Source organism: Pecten maximus, chromosome 4, assembly GCF_902652985.1.
Source record: "Pecten maximus chromosome 4, xPecMax1.1, whole genome shotgun sequence".
Classification (NCBI taxonomy): Eukaryota; Metazoa; Mollusca; class Bivalvia; order Pectinida; family Pectinidae; genus Pecten; species Pecten maximus.
Genome location: NC_047018.1, coordinates 27,083,339 through 27,098,880, shown reverse-complemented (window position 1 = coordinate 27,098,880; position 15,542 = coordinate 27,083,339). Strand labels below are relative to the sequence as shown.

The 15,542-nt window shown below is 33.3% G+C and overlaps 2 protein-coding genes across 4 annotated transcripts in view; one reads left to right on the top strand and one right to left on the bottom strand.

Annotated features, from left to right (window-relative positions):
• Nucleotides 1–4,128, bottom strand: part of LOC117325669 (calcium homeostasis endoplasmic reticulum protein-like) — a 97,590-nt gene extending 93,462 nt beyond the window's left edge. For both annotated transcript variants that reach the window (XM_033882078.1, XM_033882077.1), the window contains exons 1-3: nt 3,953–4,128; nt 1,488–1,658; nt 727–858 (exon numbers count right to left, since the gene is read on the bottom strand). In XM_033882078.1, coding sequence (XP_033737969.1) covers nt 727–858; nt 1,488–1,658; nt 3,953–3,977 — 328 coding nt within the window. In that variant the 5' untranslated portion in view covers nt 3,978–4,128. The remainder of the gene's footprint in view (nt 1–726; nt 859–1,487; nt 1,659–3,952) is intronic.
• A 112-nt stretch (nt 4,129–4,240) lies between these two features.
• On the top strand, nt 4,241–14,346 carry LOC117325670 (MAP kinase-interacting serine/threonine-protein kinase 1-like). Of its 2 annotated transcripts, none has more exons than XM_033882080.1 (7): nt 4,241–4,332; nt 6,669–6,879; nt 8,843–8,940; nt 9,113–9,371; nt 9,508–9,763; nt 9,971–10,270; nt 10,562–14,346. In XM_033882080.1, the coding sequence occupies exons 1-7, from the start codon at nt 4,324–4,326 to the stop codon at nt 10,893–10,895; spliced, it is 1,467 nt and encodes a 488-aa protein (XP_033737971.1). In that variant the 5' UTR covers nt 4,241–4,323; the 3' UTR covers nt 10,896–14,346. The 2 variants fall into 2 exon arrangements, with proteins under 2 accessions (XP_033737971.1, XP_033737970.1); XM_033882079.1 differs by lacking the exon at nt 4,241–4,332 and adding an exon at nt 4,608–4,827.
• Nucleotides 14,347–15,542: the final 1,196 nt, after the last annotated feature.

Below are 15,542 nucleotides of genomic sequence, written 5' to 3'. Positions count from 1 at the left end.
TATAGGTATATGCATTGTATGGCAGTCAACACAGTGGCCTGCAAATATCATATAACTTGTGTGGCAGTCAACATGATCTATAAGCCAGATATTCTACTGCTATATATTTAAAGTTTCAGAAATAACATGATAAATGATACAATTATTGTAGTTTGATAAAGAACAAAGATATCCGAAATTTTCTCTGACTCTGTAAAATATCTATGACTCCAATGATTGGAGGTAAAAAGACTTGATAATATTATATCATCTGTTTAATGATTAAAATTATGGAAGTTTACATTAATAATTCATGAAAAACCTTAATTAAATTTTACATGTACAAGGTACTGACGTCATAGTCATATATCTAACATTAGATAAGCGCCCGGGGTTAATCACATCTGTCAGGAACATTCATAAGTTCTTCATAAAGCATATTAGTGTAATTTAACTTTGTGTAGTCACAATAATAAATGTAAGTCTCCTTCAGAAGTCAACTTATAACTTTACCTGGTAACTAAATAATATCAAGTGATGGTAACAAAAATGTTAATGTAAAACAGCAGGAAAACACAGTCATATTCTCTACCTATATAGCTATATATAGACATTAGGTATATTTACTTTGAGTCATTTTGCTTCTTTTGGCATTTTCAACAATTTGAACAGTAATACAAAAGTATAGGATTCTATATGAATAGATATAAATTAGCAATGATGCTGAAAATGGAATTCTGAACTCACTGTCGGGGTTTCCAAGGAATGGAGGCGGTACTTCAGGCGGGACACCAGGAAGTGTGACAGGGAATGGTTGTGTTTGAGGGGGACCATCACTTACAGGTGGACCACTAAATCCTCCAGACTCGGCCAACGACTCTACAAACATACAAATACATCTCTAAGTTCAACTTAATAAAGTATTCATACCCAGGTAAAAAGTCAATTATCTAAACTGGAGTCTCAAAGTTGTGGGTTTTTTTTCTACTTACACTTTTTACTTTTATAAAAAAAATCTTAAACTGAATACTTGATAGGAAAATGAGCTTATTTTCTTTTCTTCATCACGACTAGGTGATGTTTGATTTTGATCCTAATGAAATGAACTACTGTACACATGTATTATACAAGCATGGATTCCTTTCCAATTACACACATATGCATGTACCTCATGTAATCTGGAAATGGATCCAATTAATGTAACACTTTGTGCAGTACAAAATCATAAGTATATCACCTATGTCCAAATCTATGGTATGTAGCAAAATTTAAAAAATAGCTTTAGGGTCAAAATTCTGTATATTACAGTAGATACTCTACAATCTTGATCAATCTTGCATACGAAATTTGGCAGCTGAAGATGACAGAACATTCAGTGTATTATATATAGCATACAGTACATATATCCTGGACAAAGTGACACACGGATTCTATAGACCTCATTGACAGTTCCAGTGGAGGACTAATTAATGATACAAAAGGTCGAACAAACACCAATAAATACTTACTGACTGATTCAGAGTTTACTTTGTATTGGTAATAATGAAAATGTTCCCCTCCAAACAGAAAAGAAAACCGTGGGTTGTTTTTCTGTTTTTGTTTGGTCATTTGCTCAAACTCTGGTCCATTTCTTGCCACAAAATTGGCAAGTTTATCAATTATGTTTTTCAGGTCTGGATCTGAAATGAAAAAAAAATAAAATTCTTAAAAGTTTACCAGCACCTGCCCTATAAAGTTTCTTTCTGTGAACGGTTAGGGCAAGTGGTCTAAATGCAACACTTCAGTCAATATTTAAACACTATATAGCTACTGCAGCTATATAAACTTACTCTTGAACAACCTAATGACAACATTTCCTCATTGCTATTTCCTTCAAATAAACTATCTTTGAGTCCTGGACTGCCCTGCAGATAGGGCGTAAGAATTGTACCTGCTGCCCCAAATGCATGATCGTAAGAGGCGACTAAATTTGGGACCTTATCTTTTCTCTTCTTTCTTAACAACTTTCTTCATCTTCCTAATGTCTCCCTTGACAATGACTCATTTTTGGCCTTTAGTTGAGCGTTTGCCGCTGTGAGGAAGGCTTTGGGTTCTGTCCCCTAGCCAAGACATACTAGAGTCTTTAAAAATGGTAGTTGCTGCTCCTGCTTAGCGCTCAGCATACTTGGAGTGGGACGATTGGTTCGCCCGTTGTCAGTATAATGTGACCGGGTTGGGTGTGCTGCTGGGTGTCTTCGGCGGTATGCTTCAGTGAGGTAGCACTATAAATCGGCAAAAGTTCCGGCCTATCACCAGGAGACATAACACAAACATACGCACTCCCCACACTCATGCATGTTGCACGCACGGGAGGCCGTCCTTAAATGACCTTAGCTGTTAATAGGACGTTAAACAAAATAAACCAAACCAAACCAATTGTGTCCTTGATTAATCAACAAGAGGCCCATGGGCATTAACAACCACCTGAGTTTTGAAATATTTCAGTTAATATAACCTTTTTGGTCAGGACTATCAGTCCTAGGGGTCATTCAGGGCCAACATGTACATACCATCAAACTGTCATCTCAAACTGCTAATCTGAACCGAGTTAAAAGGAATTCCAATAGAAATTAAACAAATGATAGTCTACAATGTGATTTCCCTACATAACATTTAGTTTATTAAGTCTTCCTCCTCCCAAGGGCAAACATGAAACCCCAGGGTCAAGAAATTTACAAATTTGGTAAAGAACATTAAAACTATTTATGAGTATTTGATTCTTCCTTATTTAAGTTTTGTGGAGAACATATTTGAAATTTCAGTCAGTTTGACTCCTTTCAGCACCGCCCCTCATGATCAGACCTCTTGGGGGTAGGGACCATATGTCATGGAAGGTTTCTGCAAATTTTTATTGAAATGGATTCAGGGTTTTTATATGAAGAAGTCGAAAATGAAAATTATTTACAGTGGGATGACAAACAACATCGGACAAAAGGCAACTGGAAAAAGTCACTTGAGATTTTGTCTCATGTGACCTAAAAACATATTGAAATTTTAATTGATATTAACTTTAAATCATTGTCAAGTTGTAATTCTTGTTCAAGAGCTGATTGCCATATATAGGACTAGATATATAATTCTAAATGTCTCAAGAATAAGATACAAGTTGAAAAGTTAGTCAAGCATCAACTTTTTTTCAAGGTTGTATTTATAATACCTCTCCCCCGGTAGTTATCTATTGTTGAGGAATCAGTTGCTATGCACCAATTAAGACTTGAGTCACTGGAATATTTTAGGAAACTAGGATTCAGAAAAGTCACACAATATCAATGGTAAACTTGCAGTACCTTTTAAGATAACTTTGCCGCCATGTGTGTAATGTCGAAGTGATGCACTGGAAACAGGTGCAGTTGCAGAGGCAAATTAGTCGAATTCTGTAATGTTGTACAGTATTTCATTGGGTATATGCCTGTGCTATTGAGTATAGCTCATGCTTTGAATAGCTGAATTGAACTACAGTATAGGTCGATCGGCGGACTGTAGGACCCACCCGATTAAAGCTATTTTCACGACTAGTTTAGAGAATTTGTTGAGAGATTCAGTGCAACCTTTAAATAGCGTGAATACACCGAGAGTTACAAACTGTATAACAAATGTTAACTTTCTGAGAATGACACTTTTAACACTTAACAATTCATTCATTTATTGTAATTTGCCTTTAAAAACCTTTAAATAGCGTGAATACACCGAGAGTTACAAACTGTATAACAAATGTTAACTTTCTGAGAATGACACTTTTAACACTTAACAATTCATTCATTTATTGTAATTTGCACCCCCCCCCCCCCCCCCCCCCCCCTCCAATATTCCGACGTTTTCTTGTGATTCACTGGATTAAATGGCAAATAATCCTGTATAGTTCAAACAGTATAACAATTATTGCTTAAACAACAACAGAAATTGCGGATGAGTAGTCAAATCAGCTGCTAATTACCTTCAGGTGGATTAGGGAGATCCATTTTCGACTCCACACTCTCCTGTGTTTTTCGGTTGATCGGTGTTCTTTTTGTTCTTTGTTGGCAGTGTTAAAATGCTGTCGGTTTCAAACGCTCAAGTAATATATCCATTTATACATTTTCTTTTTCGACAAATTTGAATATTTAAGCATAAAATAGTCATATTTAAGTATATTATGTTGAATTTACTAATATTGATCAATATTTATGGATATTTTAAGTTTTCTGTGTAACCAAAATGTTATCGTGAAATTCCGTATACCGGGATTGGACGATTGGTTTGTTTTGCGAAGATGGATGAGTGCTTGGCGGGAGTTGTGGCATTGTTTACAGTTTATTTCATTGCATCATGATAGAGGTAATGTTCGTCCTTTTTTGTCATGTCTTTAGCGATTTCTATACATTTCTGTGTTGTTTATGCTGTTAGGTGACATTTTTGCATTTTCTTTTTGCGCTCAAAACCTAACATTTCCATGTATAACTCCGGGTGACCTCCATGGCGGATGTAAACACACCGATATTATAATCACGGTCGCTACAGTTGGCTGCATCTGCGTACATAAACACGGTGAGTCAGCCAGTCAGATCGTAGGCCACGTCGCGTGACACGGATCCCTGATATATAAACAGTCTTGCTGACGTATGAACCCTGTTCTAGTTTGTGAGTGAAGGAAAATGGACGGATTGTAGTAAGAAACGATTTCAGGTCTTTGGACCTTCGGACAGTCTTAGTTGGTCAACGGATTTAAGCGAATGCAGTTTTAGTGATAATATCTGGAATAGCGCACGTTTGTGTTTCAAGTTAAATAGTTGTTTATCAATTGACAACACAAGTTTGACGAAAATGTTGGAGGTAAGTAATAACAATACTGGTTCAGGTCTTTGTGTACATTTTTCATAATTTAAGTAAACTTTCTAAGTTCGTTTATATTTTTAATTACAATAACATATTTAGAAATAAATGTTATCTTCTAGTTCTAGATATTTTCTTTGCTTAATCCTAAATTTTGTGGATTTGACTGGAATGTTCTGGCTCTTTGTGCAGGAATAGACTGGACATTGCTATTTTTAGCCATTAATTCTAGAAGGAACTAGGTGTCATTCAGTCTGTTTTGATGTGTACAGAAGACTTTGAAGATTAAAAAAGATGTTGAATTTTTTTTATATGTTTTGAGAAATTCATTGATGCTGATTATTTATTGAAATATTAATTTTCGAAATTTCAGAGAGGGATTAATTTTCGAAATTTCAGAGAGGGATTGAACTTTTTTTTTATTGGTTTTGCTAATAATGAAAAATAATTTCTTACTTTATAGTGAATTAATTACAAACCTGTTACCACATGGTATATATTATTGTAATTGGTATATAATTTAGAATCTGTCTGTTGATGGTGAAATCATTGGTCCTCACAAACTGTGATGAATGAAGGTATAAATGGTGTTGATATTTCTTTGGATGATGAAATTTTTACTAATTCCAATATGCAGTAATGAAAGCATTGTAAAATATAAGTAAATGACTAGATGTTCGAATTCAAGCCATTTGAGCAATGAAAGTCTGAACATGAATGTTACAACTAGACAATGGAAGAACTTAACTAACATTGGTTATCACAAGGTTCTTTACATGGCATTTCTTATACATGAATTTTTACTTTGAAGGAGAAATAATTTTGATTACATTGTGTACTTTGATACTATCTTGTGAATAATAAGCTATCTACATACTTTTATTTATAAATTAATAGCTAGTTTTTTCTTAATAAAAGCTATAATATTTCTATCAGGGTATTAAAAAAACCAACTTTCTTGTAATTTTAAAGGTGTTGATTGATATTTTTGTTCTTGTGTATGGCATCTACTTTAAATTTAAACATATATATATTTAAATATATATTTTTAATATGAACCCTGAAATACTGTTGTACATTCGTAGTTACTTATTCTGCTGTATAAATTTACAGATGAAAAAAACACAGTTCTTCAGAACTTGATACCTTTCTTTGTGTTTCTATATACTCATGAGTTCTAAATTAATAGCTATTGATGTTTTTCAAACATCAGTTAAAATAGGTAATCACTATCATAAACCAATAAACACTTGAGCAACACCTTGCTACATGTCCAGTAATTGAGGTATTTGCTACTAATTAACTCTCACTTTGTTTCTCATTGAGTTATATCATAATGGTCACTGTGCCAGTCCAGATATGATCATGGTTGAAAGGGATTGCCCTGTGGGAAGTCAAAATCACATGCCAACACCTCCTCAGTGGGAGTCCTTTACCACTGCTTGGGATGCTATTCATGTGATAGTGTTGTCTGTAGTGACAGTTGTATAGATACTAAGACTACTAGTATATGTATTGCTTTTGGCACTAGAGTGGCATTTCTGGTACTATGTCTGTTGCATGTAACTGGTGTCATACTCATATATAACCTAGTGTTTTGTAAGTGTACAGTGTATGGTTCAGTACATGTAGTCTCAGTCCTTGGAAGAAGCTAGGTGGGAGAGGGAGGTTAAATCTCACTCGGATGTTCTTGGGACATTTGTGGGATTTCATTCTTAAACCAAAACCAGGTATAAAAGGATAATAATAAGAGGATTTTATTTGAATTTATAATAATTCAACAGTAAAACTTTAGTGTGTAGATGCCAAGACATTTATGCAATATATATTGTGTGTTGTAGGTTGAGCATCAGGCTTTTTATAACTTATCGCCAAGAAGACCATCAAGTCTAATGTTAGATCGTGTACTTGCTGCATTGCCCTCACTGGATATGGACCCAATCATGGAAGATATGGAATTGAGGAACAGTGAAAGTTCAACAATGAACCGCCGTCCATCCAGAAACAAGAAGAAACGTCGAAAGGAGGACCAACCAGCCCAAAAATTTAATGGTGAGTATTAATCTGTTTGTATTTCAATTCTAAAATTGTAACACCACAACTTGCTGCATAGTATATGATTAGATTGATTATTTTGTTGGATAAACAATTTGACTTAATTCTGGATATTAGACATTACAGTTTCAACTTTCTTTATACCCTGTGGGATACATATTTTGGGTCTGCTGTCAAAATTTTATGTGACAGTTTTTCCCATTTTGAGAAACAGTTTGTGATTAAGACAGAATCCTTCAGTGTTGGAGTGAAAATACTTGTGAGATCATTTTCATGATTGGTTTTGTATTCACTTGGCTATAGTTAAGTTTATAAAATATTTGATTGGACTGTTTATTTACCTATATATCAACTGCAGTACATGATACATATCTGTTTTTATATACTGCATATAGTTTTGGTGGAAATTTCCTTGCTTTCCCATTGTTTTCTCAAGTTACTTGTGTTCTTTATCACATTCCTTGCATAGGTGTATATAACTGGTGTATATGTACCAGTGTATATATATAAATAGACCTAAGGAGCTGTGTATTGTTACATTGAATGATGCAACTATGTTCTAGCAGGAAGATCGGATCATAAAATTTTTCCATGCTATAAATATATGTTGGGCAACCAAGTCAATGTGGATGGGGAATAACCCGACCAATCACATTACTGTTTTCAGACAGCCGATAAAATGAAGTCATGTTCTAAAAATAGGTTTTGTAAATTCTCGTATGTAGCCTGATGTAAGATCGTACCACAGTATTCAAATAAGATAAAGCTGTTGTCATGGATCAATAAACATGAATTATAGTAGTTTTCTGACACGTATGTGTAGATCACCTCATGACTGTGTATACGTGTACACTGGTAGAGAGGGATTACATTACTTGATGACATGTTTGTGTATACGTGGAAGCTACGTGTAATTCAAACATAGATTAAACTAGATAGATCTAGAAATATTCAGTATGATGAAATATAATGACTCAGATAAAAACTAAAATTGAAAGTGAGCATACAAAATGATTTCTGACTAAATATTTCTTTTTTCCCCCTAAATAATACTGTTGGTCAAAAAAAAAATTGATCTTAAATATGTAAAAAATAAAAGACATTTTATAGAGTCAATATTTTCCAAAGAAAATTGAAAATCTTTGAATCTTTAAATAATAATAAAAAAATGTTGCATTATCTTGATTCCTAAGAATACACCTGATAAAGTATGCATGGACTTTTATTTTCTGTATTCTGGATTTTGTCTAGCCTGTCTCACACAACCAGGATGTGATGACATGCATACCACAAAAGTGTAACTCCCACTCCCCTTTATACTTTTGTAAAGATAAGATTACGTTTAGAACTAGATGTCTGTATTTTGGTCACAGTATTACCTGATATATAGTGACCAGGAAACCTTGGACAAGGTTGTAACATGAGTCACTATTCATATGATTCATATATAGATACAGCTGTCACTTCCCTTGTACATATATATGTATATAGGTCACAATACTATATATTTGTATGGACACCAAACAGATGGCTACCAATAATAGATTTGTATCTAGTCCATGGCCAGTACAATACTGTCAAGTGTTTTAATCTGTAAGAGAATATTTCTATAAAAGGACAACCAAACTTTTATACTTCACTGGCCCGAAAATCATTTTATTTATAGTGGATTAATCTAAGTTAGTGTCTTAGAAACTAGGCCATAGATTCTCCCACAATCTGATCTTACAACAATGAAATCAAATATTAGTCAACATGATAAAAATTGTAGAGTATAATTTCTGTGACTATATCAGCCGTTTTGCACTTTCAGTGGAATATTTTTAACGTCTGTATATGGTATATTGAACATTGAATTATACTGATTTATGCATGCAATTTTTGAGAAGTAAAGTCTATAAATCTGTATAAAAAGTAACTTGCAGTATTTTCAATTGTTGTTTATCTTTGTATTTTGCAGATCTTTACACCTCAACTGGGGAAAAGCTGGGAAGTGGTGCTTATGCCTCTGTAAGCACATACCGCAAAAATACCACCCAAAAACAATATGCTGTAAAGGTAAGTGTAATTCAAAGTGTAATTAGGAAAAATATAAACCATTGTCATTCTTTTAAATTTAGACATCATTCATGCAAAGAATTTTTAATTAAGTAAATGGAAGAAATGATCTTTTGATGTTTTGATTTTTATTGAACTAACTTATTAATAATTAACTAAATTGTCATTGCAGGTTATTGAAAAAGATTTTGGTCGGTCAAGGAAGAAGGTATTTAAAGAAATAGAAATTTTTCACCTGTGCCAAAATGAAGAGAATATTCTACGTTTACATGAATACTTTGAGGAGGAGGAACGGTTTTATTTGGTGTTTGATTTGATGCATGGTGGAACACTTTTGAACAACATTGAGAGAAGGGGACATGTGACGGAGTTTGAAGCAAGTTTGGTTATTAGGGATATTGCCAAAGCTCTTCACTTCCTCCATAAGAAAGGTAAGCATGATCAAGAACTGTAAATTCATTTGTTTCAAAAATGCTTGATTTGAAATTACAATTTTACAGTTATTTTTCCCCATAAGATCTTGAGTATTTTCCAAATAACATAATACGTATTTGTTGTCTCCTCTAGGGATTGCCCACAGAGACCTAAAACCAGAAAACATTTTATGTGAGAAGAACGATGAGGTTGTTCCGATCCGTATCTGTGACTTTGACCTTGCCAGTGGTGTACCTATCAATAGTCAGAATGACAATTGCACCACTCCTGAACTCCTGACCCCAGTAGGTTCAGCCGAGTACATGGCACCAGAAGTTGTGGATGCTTGGGTTGGCGAATCATTTTCCTATGACAAGAAATGTGATCTCTGGAGTCTAGGAACAATTTTGTAAGTTTTAAAATTTACCTTAGTATTTTTGTTTATTTAAAAGTAGACATGAATTAATCTTGTATAAATTTATGTTAATAAATAAAAAAAAGTTTAGAAATATTGCATATTAAAACACAATTTCTTTCTCAAATTTGAATCCCTTAGATATTATTGTCTTGTAATAAGATGCTGGTTTCTAAGTTTGAAACTATTTGGTTGTTATAGATATATCATGCTGTGTGGATACCCCCCTTTTTATGGACAATGTGGAGAGGATTGTGGATGGGAAAGAGGGGAAGCTTGCCAATCTTGCCAAGAAAATCTTTTTACAAGGATTCAAGATGGCATATTTGAACTTCCTGAGAATGAGTGGAGTGAGATATCTGAGGAGGCCAAGGACTTGATCCGGAAGCTCCTAGTTAGGGACCCACGTAAAAGGTTATCGGCCAAGGAAGTCCTGAATCATCCCTGGGTGACAACCCCTCCCCCTCCCACCCCGCTGGCAACACCAAGGATCCTTACAAGGTAAAACAAATCAATTTGCAATTGCGACAATACACTTTAGTCAACCAAACTATAAATATAAGGATGTTCATAGAAATAATTGATAATTGATTGATATGTATACTACAGCAGGAAATAAAAAAAGATGCATGTCAAGAAATATTAAGATGATCATAGAAATAATTGATTGATATGTATACTACAGCAAGAAATGAAAGAGGATGCATGTCAGAATCTTAAGTGTAAAAATAATCATGGTTTCCAAGGGAAAAACCACTACATTGTACTTATATTTTGATTTCTTTATTTCAGGAATAACAGTACAAAAGATCTGGAATGCTTTGCTGGAGAAGCAGTCTCTATCAACAGAATGATGCAACAGCATCTACACATAAACGAGGCACCATCATTTTTCATCGGTCGTAGGTCTCGATGCGGCGAAGATAGCCAAGAGGACGAGGATGAGTCTGATGGTAGCCTTTACAATGGCGACTCCATGGAAGTGCCCAGTATCAAACTGTCACCACCTTGTTCAGGCCTTGCTAGGCGAAGGGGGAACTTTTCTGAGGACAATTCTGACGTCAGTAGTGATAGTGGACTGTCTCTACCTAGTTCACATTCATCAAATTATGCTATCAGTACGTAGTACTGGACTGATGAAGGAACCAAGACTTTCTCAAGTGTGGAAGTGTTGTGTGACAGAAGAGTGTGTGTTATGTGTGGTGAGAGAGTGCTCATAAAAAACATTAGCCAGTTGTATTTGAGATTACTATCAGGGATTTTATGTTGATGTCAAAATGTGTGTTTCTCTGTCTTAACAAACATGAGAATAAAGTTTGACAGATATTCTTCGAAAAAAATTGTTTAAAAGAAGAAAATAATCCATTGTCTTTCAAATAGATTATTTAGGGAGAGAAACTTGTGATGATCTTATATTTCCATGAAACTCAAGGGGCAGTATTTAAGTGCTAACACGACAATTACTGCTAAAAAGCTGATTAATCCAAGATGAAGAGTTGTGATTTTATGTACTCTAGTTAACCCTCATGTGTCTTTTTATGTTTGTAGTTTAATAATTTGTTTTCACCTTTTTTGTAATTTTACATGTTATTTTAGTATAAATGTTTTTATGTATTGTCTGGGTTTGGGGGGAGGGATGTTGGGGTAAAAAAAAATTGTTATGTTTTGGCATTATCCACAATTGTGAAACATGAAGAACTTCGTTTGAAGGGAGCCAAATTTTATTGTGTTCAACCTTTGTGGAGTCGCTACATAAAAGTATATCTTGTCTCATGAGATTGTCAGCTCCTCACTAGCCAGTCCATCCATGGCTGGGTACCATCTGTGTTAAATACAATATTGTCAAACAATACCTCTTTACTGTTCGAGTTGCCGACTAGTCGTATCTTAAACATTTCATATGATTATTTTGATTTTTGCTTAATAAACATTCCATTTCAAATTAATGGTCTATCAGACAGTCACTTCATTTGAGTCACTTGCATTTCACAGTCAGTCACTTGCATTTCACAGTCAAAGAAATTACTGATTTGGTGCATAGATTTTAATTTTTTGTTTTAATTCAAATTAAGATTCCTTTCCATGAAAGCAATTAAACATGTTACTTAAGCAGTATTTTATTTAAATAATGGATAACGGCAATTAATTTAGTTTGTGATCATGATGTAAACCAAAATCTAGTGTTGCTCAAAAGAAACAAAGAATCATAACAATGATCTTGTATAATGTTTGGGGATTATGTGTTGTGTATATGTGTGATTTTCTAAGAACACAAGTGCCATTCCATTTTGTTCTATTAAACACCAGACTTAATCTCTCTAAAGGTGCATGAAAGATATCTATACATATGTATGATACATACTATATTTTTGTTTTGAAATATTGTTGTGGAAAAATCTGTGCTTTTAAATTACAAATGTTATTCCAACTCTGTTGAAATGAATATATGTTGCTCTATCATAGTTAAAAAATATTTTCATATGCAATGTAGATGCTCATCTATTAAACTGAGTTCCATTTGCTAAGTAAGCATTGTCAGGACGGTAATGTGTTCACAGTTTTGCAATGGCAGCCGATCAAGATGTACAAAAAAAAAATACTGCAATTAAGTTTTAATATGGCTTCATACTTCAGTAAATGTCTTTGATTTTCGTTAATTTTAATTTTTCGAAATAAAAGTTGTTACCTTAAAATTTTGAACAAATTTTTTGATGGAATGTAAATATGTTTTAGGTGTTGAAACGGTGAATTTTATATACAAAAATTTTTATTTTCTTATCAACAATTCAATATATTTACTTTTTTAACAGATTTCTTTAAATTCAAAGGCATTTACTATAGATTCATACAAACAGACTTTTTGATTTGTTTGCATCAATTTCATTTTACTTTTCCAAGCATTTGTATGTCTGTGCAAATAGCTTTACAAAGTCATTCATTCCAAGAAACCTAGATACCATAACAGAAAAACCTCATCATTTGATATGATCCATTACATTAGAAAAATGATGTTATTGCTGTACGTACATGTGTTCATTTGTGTGTGTCGCTGTTACATGGAGACAATGTAATGTAATTGGCAAAGACGGTTGTAGCCAAGGATATCGGCTTTGGTTGCAGTGTTTGTGCTAGTGTGTTACTGCAAGTCCATGAACTGATCACAAGTATAAGAGTGTAGACATGTGTACATAGTGTACATACATGTATATATAGACTGACATTTTGGTCCCAATAAATGGCATGTAAAAAGGCAACTTTTGTTTCCATATGTAAATATAATTCACTGATCTCAAAAAAATAAAATAAATACAGATAAACAATACGTTATTGTACAGCATATCACAAAGGTCTGAATTATCAATGGACTACTTACATCAGTGTCTTGTGACTTGTAAAAAATACAAAACTATTGAAAAGTACTTTTAAGCTCAAATTCTGTTTTTCGGTTCTAAAGATGTTCAAAATTCAAATTGGAGAAAAGAAATGCATTTTTTTTTTGTTAATTTAGATATTTCCGAAAAATCCCATTAATGTAAGAAAATATTTTGCAGAAATGATTTCATATATTTGTTTCCATTATAAATATAAGCTCATAATGTTTATAGTTCCATCAAACCTGTAAAATATTTTACTGTTTGGAAATTACTGGTATTGTCATGTAAGATATTGAAGTGTAAGATGTTTGGATTGCAAGACAACTCAGTTTTGGGCACAAAATGTCCAGAGCAAAATGTTAATGCCTTTAATTTTATTTGTATAAAATATATCTATATAGGCAAGTTTGTTGCCAATTTCAAATTTGTTTTGGTGGCTTCAACAAGGAAGCTAGTGTTAAAAGTAAAGTATATTACACTCATTTTTGTATTTTCACTAAATCAGCAAATTAAGTGTAGCATGGGATTGACTAATTTGTCTTGGTTTTTCAGTTTAAAAAAAGTTAAGATGCTGAAAGCTAGATTTCCTGTGATATTATATAAAGATGTGTTCAGCTGTGATTATTGAACGTCATATTGACTCTAGTATTTTGACTGTTAAAGTATTATTGCAAATTTGTTTGATTCAGAATTTGAAATAATTTGTTTAAAGAAATTTAGTTAATAATTCTTAAAATTATAGATATTTTTTCTATTAACTAAATGTGTTGATTGAAAGAAAAAAAATGGTGTTAAAATTTTATGAATTGGTGATTGAGGAACATTCGAAGTGTGTTACATATCAGAAAGTACTAGTTTTCTAACAAGTCATGTTCCTTGTATTTGTTTTCTTACTCATTGGTGCAATTTAAAATATTAAGCGATATTTATACATTCAACCAATTCTTCAAAGCAGGTTGCTTACATTGCATGGATTGTGTAAAACTAAATCTGACAAGTTACAAGGTATCGTAACAAAATAAGAATTGATGGCATGTAATTTTGACTGTTAATGCTATCAGGTTTGGCAACTCAACAGAATTGAGATTCTCAAAAATGTGATTTTGAATAAGGTACTACATGTAGTGACAAAGCATTTGATTCACTTGTGAAAAAATTGTTTTTATCGATGCATTGAGAAAAAATAAAGTACTTTGAATTCTATATAATGTCTTGTGTTCCTTGATTAATGATAACGAATTCAACTTTACGTTAACACTGGGAGTTCAGGCAATTGAGTAATTGAGAGCTGCGGAGAAACAATTGGTGGCCAGAGAAAGAAAAATGGTGACATAACTTAACTCATTTCACTCTAAATCTATTGATACAAATGGAAAATTGTCATGGAATTGATAATATAAAATAAACAACAATCGCTAGAGGCGTGCTAATATGAAAATGATGCTTGTTGAATATGCTTCACTTTTCATTGGTTTGTCTTCTACATTAATACACAGATTAATTAGAATTTGAAATCAGATTATAAAATGGAATAGCACCTGGCACTAAATTTACAGCTGTCAGATTGGTTGAAATATATTCCATTGGTATATGCCAGTACTCTTTAAAATAGCTTAAAACTGACATAAAATCCGGGCAGGGGACCCGCTGAGACTGTTTAGTGGCGACAAGCCAAGAGACCCGGGCAAATATCGCCATCAGAGTGACCTACTTGTAATATTCACGTTAACCAGAAACGTGGGCCAGGTAAAAATATTTACTTAAGCTCTGGAGAGGTCTGCAAACAGCCTAACAGCACTATATATTGACCTAAATCTTTAGAACATTTTGCAGACTTGACGGATTGTGGTGTGCATTGCACCAGGGACGTCCCTTGACATGTTGTATACTTAAAATTCATTACAGTGGTTATCAAGCTTAGATATTGATGTTCCACTCCAATCTCAAAAAAATATTAAATTTTTAAGGGCAGCTGGCATTTATATATTCTATGTTTTATTGCAAGAATTTTTCTCTCTGCGCATTGGAAAGAGAAACTGCGTAAAAACGGTAAAAGTAAGTCAGAAACATAATTTGAAAATGTATTTGAAAATGATCGTTTAATGATGGAATAATTTGAACTTTCTCTGTGCAGATTATTTGTTAACTACGAGGGATGATTGATATGTTGTGAGCCTCGTATTGAAGGGGATACTCAAGGATGTTCTGTTTAAATAAGTCCCATTATTTTTCGACTATAAAGGTTCGTGTACACAAGGACTGTTCTCATTTTGTTAGTTTATATCGACGAGGTAGAGGTAAACAAGACAATTGGCTTTTGCAAAATGGACAAAATCGGTAAAAGAGCAGTGATCCAAAATTTGCATAAAATAGGTTCAACACCTAAGGAAATCCATAGT